Genomic DNA, 20,014 nt, shown 5'->3' with positions numbered 1-20,014 from the left:
CATGCCGTAGGCAATAACGTCTTTGCTAGAAGATCACGGCAAAGAAACGCCCGCGACAAGTACATTTTTATCGACGCAGAACAATAAATCGATCGACTTACGCGGAATAAAATATAAGTTTGCGAAAAATTACATTTTCCTACTAGGATTCCAAGAACAGACCGTGCCGTATCTGTTAGTTGAAAAAACAAACAAGTATATTTAATCGTATTTCTATCTGGCTAAAAGCGAATATCTAATCTTTCCGAGAAGAGCGTATGCATGTTAATCGTAAAATCAAAATATTTGATATATAGCCTTCAACGGTTGTGTCATCCTATATCGAAATATCACCGTCGATGTACGATCTTCCTTATCGGTATTCTACAAAAAATTTACCACCGAAGATTACATCGATGTAATATCCACATCACCGCCGTGCACAGTTTTAATCAGCCAGAATTAGCATCCGCATCGAATACATAACGCTCGAATTTCTAGCTAGATACGTATCCGTAGATCCCGAGACAAGAAAAATTACTAACTCGCGATCCCTATTAGCAACGGCTGGCAGCGATCGGTAGGATGCAACGGAAAAAAAGATATTTTACAGGCTCGTAAGCCGCGCATAGAGCACATTTTCGTTGGCTTTGAAGGGTACGTACCTTCAAATTTCCTGATGCGATCGGCCGATGCTCGCGTTTCGATTGCCATTTTAATCGCGATCCGCCTCGTCGATAAATGGACGATGCCGCGTAGAATTCACGGAACAGACAGCTCGACCGGAAACGCGTTGCCAGCCGGTTCATCGATCTGGCCGATGCACCACGTTCGATCGCGTATCGCGCCTCGATCGCTTCGATTTCGATTCGGTTCGCTTCTTTTTAGCGAAAATCGTACGCAACGCGCGCGAAAATTACGCAAACGGCGTATCGATGGAAACCGTGGCCCGTTAATCGTGGTTTTCCATTGCACGGAAGGGAAACTAACGGCCGGTCCATTGGTAAGAATCTGTGGCGCGATTCGTTACGATCCGATATTTAATTTGGGATTTGGGCTTCGTACATGCCGATCGCGCGTTGCGGATGAGTTTAATTCGAATTTACGGGGCACTTTCCCGTCGCGCTGTGTCACGGCTGCCAGCGGCGTTAATTAATGCTGGGACATCCGGTTATTAACGCGGATCGTGATTTGTGTTTACACGAATCGCGTTAATGACCGCTTAAATAGCGGCCGTGTGTCGCGCGAATCGCGACGCGCTTTCACGGCACGTTTTATGAGGACAACCTAGCGAATTTATCCGTTCTGTTTGCGTAGCGTACATTTTGTAGATGAAGCTCAACTTCTCTTTTGAAGTTGCACGCGCAACAAGTTGGAAAAACACGAATTGCTTTTATTTTTATCTATTGAAGAAAAATTTGGTGGAACTGGAGTGCAGACTATATGCAATTGAAGCGTATCTTCGAATTTTTAAATAGAATATGGGATAGAATATTTCCTTCGTGAAAAAATAATCATAGAATTTGCACAGTGTAGAGTGGCACAAGAGAATTTGATATGATTTAGTAGATGATACTAATTCTCCATTTTTAAACGACCCTTATTTGTTAGAAATTGTTTATTTATCAGGTAACAAAAATCGCGAACAAGTATTCGTGTCTTTTAATCGTTTTAATCTTTTAATCGAAAACGAAAGCGATTTAATAAGTGCAATTTAATATAAAAGAAAATGTCAAATTAAATAAAACCCAGGCGAAACGTCGCACTTAATTTTCGTTGCACAACGCGGTACCTGAAGTAACCTACCGATAAATCACTATTCGCTGTAATCGCGTCATTCCGAAGAGTCGAAGGGAATCGGCGATGAGATCGACTTCCGTGGAGATTGGACGTCCTGGAAGAATCGACCGACGCGACGAAGAAACGCCGTGACGATTTTTCATCGAGTGCGCACACATATAAAATTCTGGTTTCTTTGGCGAGTTCTCTCTCGTAACGTTGTACATATTCAGTCGTTCGACGTATATCTTCGTCCCGTGCAAAATGTTTCGAGCGACAGCAGATATATTTTACCTGCCGTTTGTCCGCATCGACTCGTCAGTGCTTCTCATCCGATCGATCGCTACGAAACAAGCGGGCATAATTTTAATTAATTGCCGCCATTAATCGTGTGATTAGCCTCGCAAGAACTTTCTACATTTTCTTTCCTTTTTGGTTAAGGCCTGAAGTCATTTAACCGGTGAAGTATGTCGTTGGTCATCTCATTGCTGCTTTTCGTAAGACGATGTTTTATATTTATCGTTAGGAGAATAAACATAAAACGAAACTGATATTTGATTAACCGTGGAATTAAACGAACGATACTTTCAAGTGTAGGAAAATACGAACAATTTATATTTTTAATATTCTGATTCTGTTTCGTTCGTCCTAGAAACAGACGTTATATAAATGTTACGACTAACGAATTTTTCTTTTGCCGCAAATGATATTTTGCATCGACGATTGTCAATCCGACGACGAAATGAATCGACGAGACGAAAAATTGAGAATTGGCGGATAATTCTGAAAAAATGCCAAATAGTCGTGTAAAGTGTAAAGATTAAAATTCATATATTGAAAATTAGGAACATGGGTAGAGGTCGCAGAATCGGGCATTGTTCGAATGAATTTTTATTCGTCGATCTGCCGATTAATCACACCGATCTGGACCAAGCTGCAGCTAAAGTACATACGTATCGATGTCGCGGAACGATGTACGCGAATTTATTGGAATATCATTTCGAGACATCTTTTCGAACGTTGTTGCTCGCACGCCTTTTACAACGTGAGACGACAATTTATTAATGTCGTTATTTTTAATATGGAAAGCGTGAAACCTAACCGCGAAACGTGATATCGAGGTGGAGGTGTAGAGTTTCAAAGTAGAGACCTGTCTGTTAACTTCCTTTGCTCTCCGCTATATTTTTAACGCTTCGTCATTTAAATCCGTACAAGATGACTTTCTGTACCTGTGGATGTTGCGAGTAATTTGAATCGATTTATAGAGATATATACCTACGCAAAGTTTGGTACATCTTCGTGATACCATCTCGTCATCCCCGAACTTCTCCTCCGGGTATTCCAGAAACTCTTAATCAACTCCAAGGTCTTATCCTAATTTATGTAAATTACGTACAATAAAACGCTAGCGCAAACCAACGTTTACTTGGAAGACTTGAGATGTAATTTTGAAGTTATAGCACCTTGATATCGTTTATAGCTCATATAGAGTGGTTCAAAAGAAAGAACTCGAGAAACATGTTTTCCAGGAAGTTGTTTAATCTTCTTTTAGATTATGCGAGTTGGAAACGGCACAACGACGCTGTATTTTAAAGAATCGCTTCAATTTGTGTATAGCTATGATAACATATTTTGAGTACGAAAAGGAATCGTAATCTTACGTGTTCTTTTCCGCTGTACGTTCACAACTGTGTAAACTTTCGTAAATTGATAGTGTTATTTCGTGTCTGTTAAGCAAAAAATATCGTAATTAAGTTCTACCCTTTGCACAAGTTGGTAAGAATATTTTATGGTCTACGCGGAAGAATGCGCGTCTCGATACCAACCATTCCGTGTTCGAAAAACGCGCCAACAATTTGCCCTCTCGCGGCGGCGGGAATACCCTTGAATTTCAAGAAGGGACATATCCCGCCCCAGGAAACAGCCTTCAAATTCTTATCGTAACTCGAATTTTTACGATCTTTTCTCCACTCTCTTGGCGCGAAAAAAATATCTCCGCTCGTATATTTTCGCGAGAGATTGTCAAGGTCTCCCCGCGTCTACTTGGAATCGAAACGACTCCGTAAGAAAACGAAATATCAAAGGACAAGAATCGGAGAACGAAAAAAGAAAAGAACTAAAAAGTAAAGCGAAGAATAAGAAAAAAGTAAAAAAGAGGAGAGAGAGGGAGAGAGAGAGAGAGAGAGAGAGAGTCAAAATAGCAGGAGAGAAAGGGGAGACGCAAAAGAGAGACGAGCCGGGTAAGCGCGAAATAAAACGAGCGTCACTCTGTCGCCGGATACGCTTCCCCACGCTCGCAAATATTTTCCCTATCGAGAAAGGAGCAACCTCGCGACAGACCTCCCGTGGTAACAGGATAATTTATGCAAAAACGTCGACGTGTATAGAAAAAGGAAAGAGAGAGGGGGAAGGGGGACGAAGAAGAGTGGTCGCGGGGCGCGAATAGAATTTATTCGACAGAATTTATTCTTCTTTCGTGGCTTCCACGAAACCCGTAGGTCACTCGTGTTTCACGATTTCTCTCCTCTTCCCTCTTTCTCAAGACGTTCCTCGTCACTTTCGTTGCTGTTATAACTCGTGGCGGTTTCCTTTGGCGATTTTTATTCTCCGCTTGTCGATCCATCATGCAACGACGCGTCGCGCGACGGGACGCCGATTTGAAATTCCGCCTCGAGGTTTCCTCTTGACCAATCGGGACGAAGATCTCGCCGTCCAGAGAGAACGGATCGAACGTTGAGCGCATGTTTCGTCTATAATTAACACCGTTGCCCCCGATCGAGCTTCTCGGAAGGAATTAATTTCACCGTTTATGGGAGACCCTGTATTTCGCCTCTCGTTGTTTATTCGCGATGAATTATACGATTCTCGCGACGACGTACCCTTTTTGCTCCGTAAATCGAACTCGAGCCACGCGAAGTTCCGAGCAAACGGGATGTAGTCGAAGTTCATTTGTTGGAACGTTTCAGTTGGTGTTTGATCAAGCAAACTTTGGTTAATCGAGTGCACATTTACATATCTGCGCGCGTACTCCTATTACCTGTTTGAATTTCAATGGAGAAAATTAGCGAATTATGTAGGAACGTAGAAACTATTTGTTCGTCGAAATGAATTCTGTTGTATCGCGACAATTCGTTTATGCTTCTCGTTTAAACGATAGAAATATTAGTTCGGCTAAGCGAATTCCACGTTATACTTTTCAAATTTTAGATACTCCTGGTAGCGTTCTATGCAATTATTTGTCTGAAAGTTAATTTTTCCATTTACTTTTCATGAAATTTTCAACGAGCCTCGTTGAATGACATATCTCGAATCGATCGATCACCGAGTCTTGTTTTTACGGTTCACACAAATGGAATTCCACTGGTATCAAAATAGGACGAAGTCGGCGGATTCGCGAATGGTTCGCCAGAGGCTGGTCTAAACGAATGGCAGAGGATTTTTGTTTTCTGGAGCAGCTCGGACGGCGGAGTGGCGACTGTTCGTCGCGAGGGCGGATTTTTACCGGGGAAAAGTGGCTCGTTTTCCGGTTAGAGTCGCAACAGGTGTCTAGAGCTTTGCTCGTTTTGCCGAATATTGTTCGAAATAGAAAGAGTTTCGTCGGCGTTCCACCGTGCTGACGTTCAGTTAGCTTGGCTGCTTATTAACCGAGTGAATTAACGTCGTTAGAATAGAAATCGTGCTCCGCGGTAGGAAAAAGTTTTACGAAGGATTTTTCTGCCTACATTGTCTCTACTAGTTTGAAAAGTTCTAGCTTCGTGTATAGAGTTTTTGCCTTGCGGAATTTTAACGTTAAGGTTTTGTCTCATTGACACATACCGTACGTTTTTCAAGAACGTGTACTAATTTAACGTTAATTTCACGCATTGTTCGATATGGCTGCTTGTCGATCTTTCGAACGTGGTAAACAAGAATTTTGCAACACAGAATGAATTTTTATCGAGTAATTTTCTGTTTTACGAGTGCGGGATATCTACTACTGAATTTACAACGATACCAAGTGTAGGATTTATAATTTGTATCACGAGTATACGTTGTTGCACGTTGTAAAATGAAACCATTAAATCGATGCAAGAAGTTAAAGCAAAGAATAATCTAGGCAGATCGCAGAGAAATACGAATCACTCGATAAATTTGTCATCGTTTCGGTCGATCGAGTAAAATTTGATTCTTGCGTTTCCTTCGAAAGCATTCTTATCTTCCGTTAAACAGACGTCGTGGGAAGTGTCAGAGAATTTTGTCAGATTTCTCGAAAGCCTGTAACAGTAAAGAGATTAGAATCGAATTTAAGCCGGGCATTCTCAGAGATTGCGAAATCTCGAGAAATCTCCAGGCATCGTCTAACCCTGTAACGCAAGCTTCTTATAAATCTTCCAAAAAAAAACCTACCGACACGTAGAATTTCAATTAAACGAAAAACCCAGAAACCGTCGTAAAGAACAGGAGAAATCTCGGCTCGATGAACGCTCCTCCAACAATTTCGTCACGAGCCTCCGGTCAAAGGTAACAGCCATACATCAAAGATACGCAATCCCAGAAACGCGTTTCTTTGTTCGCGAAACGAGAACCACGAGACTCGGGCAGACCCACACACAGGCCGAAAGAAGAAATCCTATGGCCCCGAAAGATGCATAAATCTCCGCGCGATCGCTTTGATTTATGGCGAGGTATGGATAAGGTGCTCGCGCGACGCGCTCGTTAGTTGGCAAAACTGACGGCGCGCGGTGTCAGGTTTTATATCAAATCGCGCGTCACACGCATTAATCATGAATTCAAGCCGGAGAGAACGGTTCGGGGAGGGCAGCAACTGGGACACACGAACAACGAAATCGCTCGCAGTCTCGTTCTCGCGGTCTGTGGTAGCGTCTCCCTTCTGTTCGTTCGTCTTATTGCGGGGCTAGACGCGAGCCAGCGAACGAGTAAACGCGAGCTGCGCCGCGGGACAGGCTGAATACGCGCGCTTGGAACGGGTTCGACGCGGAATGTTAATAATTGAAGCAGCCCGTGCATGGGAGCTGCTGCATGGAGAGAGAAGGCTATATATCGGCGCGTTAAATGTCTGCGCGGTGAAACAAACTTGTTAATCCTTTCGCGCGCGCCGCTGTCTGCCTCGAGCCCCCTTTCAAATCGTAATGGAGTTTCGACGCGTTATTATTCCGCCTGCTGTATTTAGCGGCCCGTAGAAAGCGGACTTTATCGCCCTTGTAAGTAGCGAATCGAGGAAATTGAAAAGCTCGGTATACGCGACTTCCACGTTGCTTATCGCGAGCTTGACACAACCCTACGTTTTGTTCAACCGAACTACGGAATAGGCTTGTCTCTAGATGGAAGACTAGTTTATACGTTTAATTTATGCTTGTGCGATAATTGTTGCAAAGAACACAGATATAATATATTTCGCATATTTCGCCATCGAAAAAGGAAACGCGACCACGAACGATTAACCCTGCTATGCTTTTTCAGTCAATCGCGAGTCAATTTATTTTCTATCGCAGTTTTGTTCTAGAAATTAGGAATTGAACTAAACTGAATTAAATTAGTTCGCCGTACCTTCAAATTCGCTTGGACAAAGGTTTTCCACCGTTTAGAATTCTTTTCTAGAGCCTGTGGATGGTTCGGCGTACCTTCGCTCTGATCGTCCTATTCTCGATTCTTCTCTCGAATAAAAGACTTATTCTTGTTTCCAAAGACCTTTGTTTTATTTTCTAAGTTAGCGCACAACAAAATGAAAAGTTTCTCGACGACCACGCGTTGTAGAGATCAAAGACCACGGAGGCGAGTGAACTCGAGCCTGGAGCCTTTTCACGCGATTTCCTGCCGCGTCCTCGTCGAGCGCAGGCTCGTTCGCCGTGAGTTATGATCACCTGGCGTCGACAAATTGGCCGCTTCTCGCGCGCCGATCAGAGAAACCCCTCCGCGAGGCGACCATCGAGAGAAAACGCGATGCCCCCGAGACGAATCGACCAGCTCCGTGTCCCGGGATGATTTCTCATTTAGCTTTGATGCCTCCTTGATTCGCTCGAGCGAACACGCGCGCTCCACGAAGGATCTCTTGATGGCGTTCGACGCGCGTCGCCTGTACCTTGTGTGCAATGGAATTTAGTTTCAATTACGGTTTGTTATCCCGAGTGACGGTATTTTGACAAGATGGAGGGAAGGACCCCCTTTTTGCTGCGTCATGCTTTCAACTGAAAGTGTTCGTTGTACGACGAACGCAGTTGTTACGGCGTGGTTGACGTTCAGTTCAGATATCCGCTTTCGCGCCTTCGGTGTACCGAATTATTCAGGTTTAAAAAAGAGTATAGAGTTTTATTCGTCGTTTCTAAATGTTTTCCAGGTTTTTCGAATCTCAACCATGTCTCGTTAATTCACTCAGTGAATTAATGATAAATCAACGCAGTGATGAGATAATTCTCTTTGCGACTCGAATCGCATTTTATGCGGTAAGAAAAATATCTTTTGCTCTTTCTAGATATTTGACGAGATCTAAGAAATCGGAAAAGGAGGGAATTTAAAAATTGTCGAAGGAAGAGAGTAAGCAAGTAAGCAGTAGAAGAACGAACGTTTGTTGTGCATTCTGAAATAACATTATTCGCATTATTCCGGAATAATGTAAGACGTAGCCTGTCTTTTTATATTTATTGCAACCTGTCAGATTGTCACGTAGAAAACGCACGAGGGTTAAAAGCGGACACGTATTTATCGATGTTTGTAAAGTTCTCTCACGGCGACTATAATGGCATACTTTTCGTTGCAATTGAAGTTGCAATCTCTGATTTTTTTTATCACGATGAATCGAATTACGAAATGCACGATATCTCTTTAATCTCTTTAATCAACGCAACACAGGTATAATAGGCTGTCTCCGATGGAAGAAGATAATGTCATTCGGAAATTCCGATATTATTCAATTTCTGTATTCCAGTCCTAATATAGATGGAAATCCAGTAGAAATTAGACATTGATGAAGTACCGATGATAATGATAATTACCCGATCCCCACTGTTGCACGCGAATCTAAAACTATTCATCAATCAACTCATTATTCCTGGAATAATAGCTGGTATCCGAACGTTTACCGTAATTACCATACAAAATTATTGCTGTGGTTCTCATTGTTTCGCTGGGAATAACAGCGAGTATGCGTATAACAGTGGCAAAACTTAACGGAGTATAACGTTTCTCATAATCGTGAAGCGAATTTTCAATACCATTGTCGTAGACGAGTATTTCTAATTGGTAATAGAAAGGTTGATCTTAAATTTGATGTGTTTTTTATTGGTTTTTAAATCTTAATTTCGTACGTGAGCAAGGACGCCCGCATTTATCAGGCCGTTATGAGCGTGTGACTCACGGGGAAAGGATCTGTTGACAGGCTGGACAGCTTAATTGGTTAAAGCAGTCAGGCACGGGTGAAAGAAAAATTCGAGTTCGAATCCCTGCTCAGAAATCCAATTGGTCGGGCCCTCTTCTTTTTACGTAACGTTCTGCCGACGTTTGTTTTCGTACGTGATCTATCAACAGCTTTAAAAAATCGCTCGTGGTTTGGAATTTATACCGACGCTTTTATCTTTTTTGTATTCATAACGTAATGAAGGCACTTGAACCATTTACATTGAAATGCAACTGTCAATCAAATATACTTAATATCTCGATGCTTCAATATGTGGTTCAATATGATGCTTCAATATATATTCAAATAAGAAGCCAGTAAATAAATCGAAACGAAGTATGAATAATACATGTATATATATCTACTAAACATTTGTTGCTGTTAAAATACCACTTCTGCTGGATTTGCATTATCAGAAATGTCTTTACTTTAGGTGATGATATTTGTTCCAAACGCTGTTCGTTAGTCTGTTTATTGAAATACGTAAAAACTGAAATTCAACGATTGCGTCGACAGAGTTGCTCGAATAAATCGAATTTTGACCATGATTTACTTGAAACCAATAATTCCTTTGCTTAATAATTACTGTCACAGTCATAAGCGCCTGAATTGAAGAAGCTTATCGTTTGATGAAGCAAGTCCGCAAAAAATTAGAATAAAACGAGCATTCGCCAAACGGACCACGACCCCTTAAATAAAGAACGCCCCTCCGCAATCACAAGACGTCGGAAGAAAAATTTCCTGGCGAGTATTCTCGTTTCGCCCACATCTTCAGAAAGAAACGGAAGGACGTGACGGAGGATTTGCATGCGAGAGGAGTAAATCATAAGCCAAACAACGCCGGCAGCGGGGCCGAGCCGTATTCCTGGCAAGGGCGAGGCCTTTAAAACTGATTCATTACCCGACACGATCCACCATCCTCTCCCCTTCTGGAACGTCCAAAGTATCCCGCGAAAATGTACCTTAATGGGAAATTATAGCGCGAATGGGCGAGGGAAAGCATCATCTTCATCACGAACACGCCGTATTCCACGAGACAAGATGGTGAATGGCGGTGTACGATGGTCACGTAGAGGGAAGGAGCGCGAAGGTGAGCTCGGAATAATAAGCGATAGCTTGTTCCCGCGGCGATGAAGCACGGAGTATCGCGTTTTCGAGCGCGATAATTTCCCGGTCGTGGGCCAGGCCTCTCTGACGCGTCAATAAGCGCCGCACGTTGTTCTTCGACGATTAACGATCGATCGGTCGAATCGCGCGTGACCGTGTTCCGCTATAAGGTGCTCGCGCGAGCGAACGAGTGGGATTCGTTTGGCTGGATGAATTACGACGACGAGGCCACGTGGATTAATAATCGAAAAGGCGTGCGCGTTCTCTTCCTGTCCGCTGTTTTACGTTAGAGACTCTGAAAGATGTATTGGAGGCAGGTTCGTTGATTTTAATTGCTTTGTGAGACGCGGTGAGTGGGAGGGCTGAATGATACGAGAGCGATTAATCGATCCGCTTGTCACTCTTTGAAAATGCTCGATGATCCTTTCGATTCGATGTCGGTCCAGACTGGAAGAAGGTTGCAGGTGTCGCGGTTATTTATTATTCCTGTCGTTTTCTCTTAATATTCTAGATATTTCAAGCTCGAGAATTGGGAAAAAGGATACTCGAAGGAAATTTGAATATTTGGATGACAAGGTTAGTCGATGAATTTTCACCGAGAATACATTGGTATAACTGATCTCGAGAGTTAAAGTCATATCGAACTAATCGTCATCGTTCTTTTAAACTTACGTAGTAAAAAATGGTCACGTGAACACCAAAAAATGGACACCAAAGGTCCAAAGGTGCACGTTCACATGCTCCCCCTTAAATTCAAGGGGTGTCTTTAGCGGGCGTGGGTTCCACTCGCATGAGTCACGTGTTTTCAAATATCAGAGAGGCACGATATAGGGTGGCTGAAACGAAAAAAGGTGCTGTCGAACGCGAAGACATCGCAAGAGACCGATCGAAGTCGTCCATTCAGACGTTACGAACCTGCATACTGAATGCCATGAATATCGAATTAACATGCCAGCCAGTTGACCTTTCTCGTGTTTGAGCACAGAGCTTCTGCGAGATAGAGACGCCTTTTATACGCTCCTTCTTTGTTAAAACCAACGCTGGATGCACGAGTTTCGCGAGTATTCTACTCCGAGACGACGACGATCGACGAGGTTGACTACTTGCATATTTGCAACTTTTACAGACTGGAGCTTTTTAAGGATCCTCGATCCTCCCGGTTCGTCCCGGTCTCTCGAGGCAGCATTTCGTTTGAATACCATTGTTCATGACGAATGAACGGCTTAGTACCGCAAAACGTCGAATACAGGCTCTCTGGATGGCTTAGACCTGGCTCTGAACCGGAAGCCGGGCAAGGGAGGAAAATACACATCCGTCTCGACTAGACAGCCACACGATTTGACTCACCGTAACGCTTTCTTAGGCTAATTTCACACGAACGTACTCGTACGTGCGCGTCCAACGACAGAAGAATGTTAGGACGGTAGAAACACGAGCCTCTCGAAAGTTAAACCGATCGAGTCGATTTTTTATTCGGTTTCTTAATTTCATTAGAAAAGTACGACGCTATATTGATATTAGATCCTTAATATTAATTTCTACTTGCATCGTTGAATCGATTCTTGTAAGCGGTAGTACTGTATATTTCTGTGTGAAGTCAGCTTAACTCCGTTCTCTCTCAATCCTTCCATCTGCCGATGCAGCGAGTCTACGTCGCTCAGGATCGTTTCCCTGATCCTTTCCTTGCACGCGTCAATCTCCGTTCCGGCACGAGCCACACACGTAGCCTCGTAGGAGACGAGGAGAGAGGGGCAGAAGTTAGTCGTTCTCGCGAAGATGCAACACAGTGGCGGGTTTTAGATCGTATAAATAGCTCGGGGAACGCGTGCGTCTCGGGGTGCTAGCAGTTAACAAACGGTAAAACTAACACCGCCTCCTACAATAACATTTCGCTCCGGTCACGTGTTTTCCGCGGCCCGACTATTATAAGATCCACCGACTGTCGTCGTCCCGTGGCTGATGCTCCCTCCATTGCACGTTAACCTTTCTGCTCTCGTCGTATTCGCTCGTCACGTCGTGCCTGCTCCGCTTCCACGCGTTCCTTTGCCCTATTCCACCTTCCAATTCCACCTTCTTCTTCGTCGTGTTTCTTTTTCTGTTTTCTCGGCGAGAGATATCCAGAGAGACGCGCATGGCGTGCCAATCGAGAGTTCCGTTCCTTTCTCACATAGCGTATAGAAGCTCGTGCGAGTGTGTATACCCTTTGCCTTGGAATCTCTAGCGAAGGATCTAGCCTCGTCGGACGTTGATTTATGCGGCAGCCACCTGAACCCCGCGCCCTTCGTGTTCGTTAGGGTCGCAGACGGTCGCGTCTTTCGGCGGCCTCTTAACGAACGAATCGAGATTCGGCGGGTGGTTATGCAAATACGAGCACCGGCCGGTTGATCGCCTTCAACCGTTCGCGTTATATAATCTTATGCTAGCTACAACTCTGGCCGATGTCTTTTTTTCCATTGGCGAGAACCATTTCGTTCCCGGGTTTAATTAGGACCACCGTAAGGGCCTCTGAGATTGAACACGTTTTTGTTGCATCCTGTTCGAACGAAAACGTATGGAGGATGGAATACATTTAGGGGATGGCTGATTACGGAGCGAGACGGATGATGAGCGGCAAAGATAGTGGTTTGTGGGGTTTTTGATTTTATTTAATTAAAGATCAATTAAAACTTATTTATTTCGAATAATAACGATTATTTAAATCTTGTCTTTGTTTCTTCCCAAGTCTTTCGCGCATGCCGGAAAATTGATCGTCATTATGCCAGTCTGATCGTTCTAATTTGAATAAATTGAATAAATTTCTGTGTTATTCGCGTGCCTATTCTCTGTTAAAATCCACCGGCTAAATAACTTTATATTATTTTAAAGTACATCGGATAGTTTATCAGTACGCTCCAGTTCCGACCATGAATTGGGCAACAAAAGCAGTATTCCACGAAACACGATTGCAGCGAAATTGGAAGATACCAGAGCGTTAACGTCCATCCATTAACCTAATTGATACGCATACATTGTATGCGCCAGCTGAAACGCTTTGTGTTTGGCCAGAACCAGTGACACACGCATTAACGAGAAACGTGCTAAAACGCGAGGCAACATGAAAAATTGCACGAATTATCCCGGAATGGTCTCGTGTTTCTTTCATGGCGTATGTTGATGACCAAGCAGTCAAAAAATAAATTTCACGTAAATGAATTCCGAATAGGTTGATACCACTTGAACTACACGATATTCATAAACGTTTAAAAAACACTATAATATTTTGTGTTTCAGGCCGGAGTGATGCGATCCACGCAGGAGTAAAGCAAGCGACGTTGGAAAATGGGACTCGTTCGACGGACGAAGCTGCTTCCAAGCCGAACGATGGCGTCCCTGTTACCATTGCTGCTGCTGGCAGTATTACCGAACGTGCGATTAGAATCAGCGATCAGTCCAGTGAGCAACGTGGGCTCGGTATCGAGCGGTTCTTCGTCCTCCTCTTCTTCTGCCTCGTCGTCGTCGATGGTGGGCGTCGTGCCTGGCAGTGGCTCGGCTTCCGGTAGCATGGTTGGTTCTGGTAACAGCGTGGTTGGAGGTGGAAGCAGCGGCGTTGGACACTCGTCTTTAGGCGGTGGAGCTGTTAACGGAAACGGTCGATGCGAGGAGATCACGATCCCAATGTGTCGTGGAATCGGTTACAATCTAACGGCCATGCCGAACGAATTGAATCACGACAACCAAGAGGAGGCTGGCTTAGAGGTGCACCAATTCTGGCCATTGGTCGAAATCAAATGTTCGCCAGATTTGAAATTCTTCCTCTGTTCGATGTATACCCCGATATGCTTGCCCGAGTACACTAAACCTCTTCCAGCTTGTAGAAGCGTTTGTGAAAGAGCACGGGCAGGTTGCGCGCCGTTGATGCAACAGTATGGATTCTCCTGGCCAGAGAGAATGGCCTGTGAAAGATTGCCAGCCCATGGTGACCCGGAGAACTTGTGCATGGAACAAGACAATCGTACTAGCAGCACCGGGTATGGATCCGGAAACGGAGGAGCCGCGAGTAGCGCCCCTTTACCAGCAGCAGCGCCACCACGCCCAACCAGGCCGTCGAAGACGACCCAGCCACCGCGGTGCAAGCCAGGCAAAAACCAAAAAAACTGCCAGCATCCCCCGGGGGAAAGGGCGAGGGACTGCGTGTGCCGGTGCAGGGCACCCCTCGTACCCCTGGGGGCGGGGGGCACGGTCATTCCGGGACCGATAAGCGGCAGCAGCACCGGCAACATCGGCAACGGGGCTGGACTGGCAGGCATGGCCGTAAGTGGGGTCATACCGGCGCCACCGATAAGCATCGGCCGGAGCATCATTCAGGACATTGCCGGAGTACCGAACTGCGCTCTCCCGTGCCACGGGGCGTTTCTCACCCCCGAAGAGCGAGGGTTCGCGGCCGTGTGGCTGGCTCTGTGGAGCGGCCTGTGCGCCGCAAGCACGCTCGTGACCGTCACCACGTTTCTGATCGACACCCAGCGCTTCAAGTATCCTGAGAGACCGATAGTGTTCCTGTCAGCCTGCTACTTCCTCGTATCGATAGGTTATCTAACGAGAAGCGTGTTCGGCCACGAGGAGATAGCCTGCGACGGGCCAGCGTTGAAGTCGAGGGCACAGGGTCCGGAAGCTTGCGTAGCCGTCTTCCTGATGATCTACTTCTTCGGCATGGCGTCCTCGGTCTGGTGGGTGATCCTCGCGCTCACGTGGTTCCTCGCGGCAGGACTGAAATGGGGCAACGAAGCTATAGCCTCGTACTCCCAGTACTTCCATCTAGCAGCTTGGCTGGTACCCGCGATTCAAACTTTCTCGGCGTATCTAGCGGGGGGAGTAGCAGGGGATCCAGTAGCAGGAGTCTGCACGGTAGCTCCGGATGGAATAAAAACCTTCATTCTGGCACCGTTATTCTTGTATCTTCTACTGGGGACCAGCTTCCTTCTGGCGGGTTTCGTGAGCCTGTTCAGAATTCGATCGGTGATAAAGCGACAACCAGGAGCGAAAGCGGACAAACTGGAGAAACTGATGATACGAATCGGCGTGTTCAGCGTTCTATACACGCTACCAGCCGGAGTAGTGTTGGCCTGTCACATGTACGAAACGTCGTTAAGAAACGAGTGGCTCGATTCGTTGGCTTGCCCGTGTCGGCCAAGGGCAAGACCTCTCTACTTCGTCCTGATGCTCAAGTACTTTATGGCGCTCGCGGTAGGCATCACGTCAGGCGTGTGGATCTGGAGCGGCAAAACCGTCGACTCGTGGAAACGTCTGTGGAGGCGTTTGTTCAGCGGCGGAAGCGGCGGAGGCGGTCACGGAGGCGGTGGCGCCGGTATGGTAGCAGGCGTGACTGGCGTCAGCGGAGGAATCGGCAGCACCAGCATCAAGGGCGTCGTAGGACGTGTCGGAGTGCCGTATCCACCGGCACCTGGCCCTGGAAGCGCTCTACTTCCACCTGGCAGCGTGGCAAGCGCGTCCCAACACCATCTCCATCATCACGTCCTCAAACAACCTCCTCTGTCGCACGTATGACGTCACCAGTCGGCGGGGGGCGACATGAACACCGCGGGCTGCGACCAGCAGCAACAACAGCAGCAATCGGTGCAACAGGAGAGGCCTTCCGCCCTTAGTAACTACGGGCCCATTTAGCCCTTCGCCTCGGCCTCGCGCAGGCATACGCCGCACACAGCGCCACACACGGCGCCACACACGCCACACTCGGCGGCTACTATATATTCGAGGAGGTCGTTGGCGTCAACCACGGGCCCCCTCACGCCGGCACACGGGCTCGCACCCTCGTATACTCAGGCCACCGAAGTATGAATCGATTTCCGATAGCAAGTTGGTCGTCGTCGTTTCAACGCTGAGACGAGGCTCGGAAGAAAGGGAAAAAAGAGGGTCGAAGGTGTGCGCGTTTCTCGGTACCGCCGGCGTGTGGCTTTTTGCGACGCGCGTCGAACAGCGTCGACGACTCGCGACGGTGCTTCTCGATTACCGAATATACGTATTAGCCCGTACGTGTCTTTCCCGCGGGTCTCGAGTCGCCTTCATTTTTTCTACCCCTTTCTACTTCTTTCTATGTCACTTTCAATCCCGTGTTACATGTGTAGGTTAACGATTAACTCTGTAACCATTTTGGAGAATTTAGCGGTGAAATTCTGATAATTAGCGAAGAAACAGGTATCGCGAACGCTATTCGAATCGAAGCGCGGCAACGATGGTACGGATCCTTGAAGCGACCGTTCCAGAGGGCGACACTTAAAAAATGGCGCTCGAGACCGGCCGGTGTAGTGAGATTGTAATGACAGTGCGTGGATCGGATGTAGAGTAAACGTATAAGTGTGATATGGCGCGAATGGGATAGTATGACAGAGAATTGTCTCTTATTCGTATCTATCTGTAATCTTTCTTACTTATATACCGTAGCGGAACTCGTACAGTCCGCATGTCCGTCTAACGTGTATCGTCTCGTCTATTTATCTAACCTAGCCATAACAGAAGTATAGGTGTACAACAGAAACTTTCTATAGATGTCGTTACTTAAGGGTTACGGCGGTGGTCCGGCATTCCAAAGCGCGTGTTTTTATAATTTCATACGATTTTAGTCGCTAGTCGAAAGAATCGAAGCGAACGTATAAGACAGGGAAGGATCGATTTGATCATCCTCGACCAATGAAAGTACTCGTAGCCACGAATACAGGCTCACCGTCGTCGATCGTATGAAGTACGACGAGCAAGTGTATAGCGGAGACGTATAAAGAGAGGAGAAGAATGCGAAGAACGAAGGTAACTGTAAATATTATTCTTAGGTGTTAGATAAAACGCTGTAAATATATAAAAGAGAAATGGAAAGGAAACGATCATCAAAAAACGATTTATCGGTCGACACGAGATATACGAATGTACAGGCGCGAGCATGCGCAGTCGCGATGATTACGCGTTCCTTTTTACGCATCTGTGTAACCGTGTAGTCCGTGGAGCTATGAAATCCATTTCCAATCTTTCGAAGGTGAATCGATCGTTGACACGGCGTAAGAGAGGAAAGAAAAAGAACTCGTGTCAAATTATTGGTGCAATGAGTAATTGATATCAAATAACAGTGGGTATATCATAAAAAGAAGCTTCGAAAGAGCCGCTAGTCTTGCCGCGGGCGGAGGAACGCGTCAATCGCATCGTGAATGCGTCGGGGAAGAAAATAAAAACGTGTGCTTACGGTATGTACACATACGTTAAAACATAATTTCGGGTGTCAAACGTGTCTTTTTTTCCGCCGAACGAAGCCCCCCTTAACCTTTACCGTTTTATATATATATATATATATATGTATGTATGTATATGATATATATACATACACACGCATCTTGAGGGACACGCGTAGATTGCAAGGGAAAAGATGGCAGAGGTAACACGATTCCGAATGACACTTGTTTTTTATACCTCGCATGGCTTTCTGTCTCTGATAGTTAGAGATTTAGGGAGTTGTGCACATACGCACATATATCAATACCACTGATACTACACACACATACACTACACTATCGTACATACTCGCACGTAGAAACGAGGACAAGAACAACTTCTGTACATCCCAAGACTAAATCGTAGGTAAAATGGAAAAAAATGACAATTCATATACACGTTTACGTGTCTTCTGTGTCCGCAATAGACAAGTAGCTGTTGACAGAGTGCGAAATCGGATAAACGAATAAATGGTTAAGTACGTAAATATATATATATTATAGATACATTATAAATATATATATATGTATGTATATATATATATATATATATATATATATATATATATATATATATATATATATATATACACACACATATACATATATGATCGTAAAAGTATGTGCGGGACCTTGACACGAGGACGCGCGTGCTTCTGCGACGCGATGTCGACATCTCACAATTTTTCTAATCGCTGAAGGAGAAAAGGGGAGGACTAGAAGGAAAAGTACGATTCTCGAAAGTGTATTTTTTATCGTTGCTCCTTTCGCAAGACATTTCGGAAACCGAATCGCGTGCAATCGTGAGATTAGAAATTCCTTTAACGTCACCGAACACAAAGAGAAGGAGAAAACACCGAGAGAGAGAGAGAGAGAGAGAGAGAGAGAGAGAGAGAGAAACCTTGGCTATGTAGTTTTTCCATTGTCACTGGCCGCTGCTGGTGTTTCTGGTCTGTGAAAATTTCGCGATCGACCCGCGAGATGTCTTGCGAGTGGAGCAGGTGGGAATGCACGCGGGAAGGAAACGGGGGAAAGGTATAAGAAACGACGGGCGAAAGGGAAAGAAATAAACGGACTGAAAAACGATAACTGCCTCAAGCAACTTAAAAAGTAAAAGAACAAAAAAGATAACACGACCCGTATCGCATCCCGGACGGGGACCCCTGCCAAACGAAAACGTACACGTGTAATGTTGTAAAGTAGTGAGAGTAAAGAACCTTTAGTGTCACATATCACGCCAAGCTGTTACGAGCGAAAACGGACAATGTCGCGTTCGTGGACGACCAGTGACGGGGGGAAAGAGTGAGAAAGAGCATGACGAGACGAGATGGAACGATGGTAGTGGCGATGGCGGAGAGGAAAAAAGGCGGGTGAACGAGACAGGGGGAAAAGAAAGAGTGCGCTGCTATCGCGATGGCAGAACGATTGATGCGACGAAAAGAACGAACGCGACGTTAGAAAAAAACGAGAGGGAGGAGTTTATAACGAGTATTTGTAAGCCACTTTTTGTCACGATGATTGTCAATAAAATGGAAAATACTGTGTGTAACGAATGTGTCCCGGAATTTCATCCATCGAGTTGGTTCATTAGGGTATGATCTTTCTTTATTTTCTCGTTCTTCTCTTTTCCTTCGTTTTTTCTTTTCTTTATATGTGTATAAAAATATCTGTGACAGGGGAAGTATATGTATATATGGAATTTCAAAATAATCATGTCTCCCTCTATTTTTCTTCAGTACGTTTTCCTCGTTCAGCTTTTATGTTCTTTTTCCTGAAAATACTGTGGATCCTCTGTTTGATCCGATTTTACGCTCGACCGCCATCTTTATACAAGTTTTTACGTTGCCATAGTACATAGTTAACGAGTAACCGACGACCGATGACCATATCGTTATACATATACATATATCGAAATCAAAATTGTATACGATTTTTAATATACTTTATTATTATTTAAGTTCTTTGCGTTCATTGCTTGTACAACCTGAGAGTCTTCCTCGATCCTCTCGATCGTTATCGTTACTCCTACTCTTTTAGTGATTTTCTTGATAAATAAGGATTTATACTTGCGACGCGAAAGGCAGGTAAGTTGATCGATCGATCGATTCATATTTGCCACAGAATTCGTATCGTTTCGTGAAATAATAGACACGTAATCTATAAATATACTAAAACAGAGAACCCGAAGTATAGGAAATAGGATTGAGTCCACTTGGTGGCGAACAGACAACGAAAATAATTCTCTCATCTTTGGACATCTCAAGATGGATACTAATTCAAAGCAAACAAGCTCTGTTTCTTCAGCATACTGTTTTTTAAAAGTAAAATTTTAGAAGATACTTATATTTCGATCCAAAGGATACTCGAGTCATAATTATTTGACGTAAAATCTTGTTGAGTAAATATTTCGTCCTTTAAATCATGCTTGAATATAAACAGGGGTTCCGGAGACGCGCACTTCAGTTTGTATAAAACAAAAAAGGCCCCTCCTGTTTAAGAGGTTCGAACAAGT

At 44.8% G+C, this 20,014-nt stretch overlaps 1 protein-coding gene across 4 annotated transcripts in view; it reads left to right on the top strand.

Annotated features, from left to right (window-relative positions):
- Nucleotides 1-19,459, top strand: part of LOC126866795 (frizzled-2-like) — a 128,152-nt gene extending 108,693 nt beyond the window's left edge. For all 4 annotated transcript variants that reach the window (XM_050620752.1, XM_050620754.1, XM_050620750.1 and 1 more), the window contains one exon: nucleotides 13,526-19,459. In XM_050620752.1, coding sequence (XP_050476709.1) covers nucleotides 13,574-15,796 — 2,223 coding nt within the window. In that variant the 5' untranslated portion in view covers nucleotides 13,526-13,573 and the 3' untranslated portion in view covers nucleotides 15,797-19,459. The remainder of the gene's footprint in view (nucleotides 1-13,525) is intronic.
- Nucleotides 19,460-20,014: the final 555 nt, after the last annotated feature.

The sequence above is a fragment of the Bombus huntii genome, chromosome 6, assembly GCF_024542735.1.
Source record: "Bombus huntii isolate Logan2020A chromosome 6, iyBomHunt1.1, whole genome shotgun sequence".
Lineage (NCBI taxonomy): Eukaryota > Metazoa > Arthropoda > Insecta > Hymenoptera > Apidae > Bombus > Bombus huntii.
Note: the sequence above shows the minus strand (reverse complement) of the source record. Positions and strands in the feature narration are given on the sequence as shown.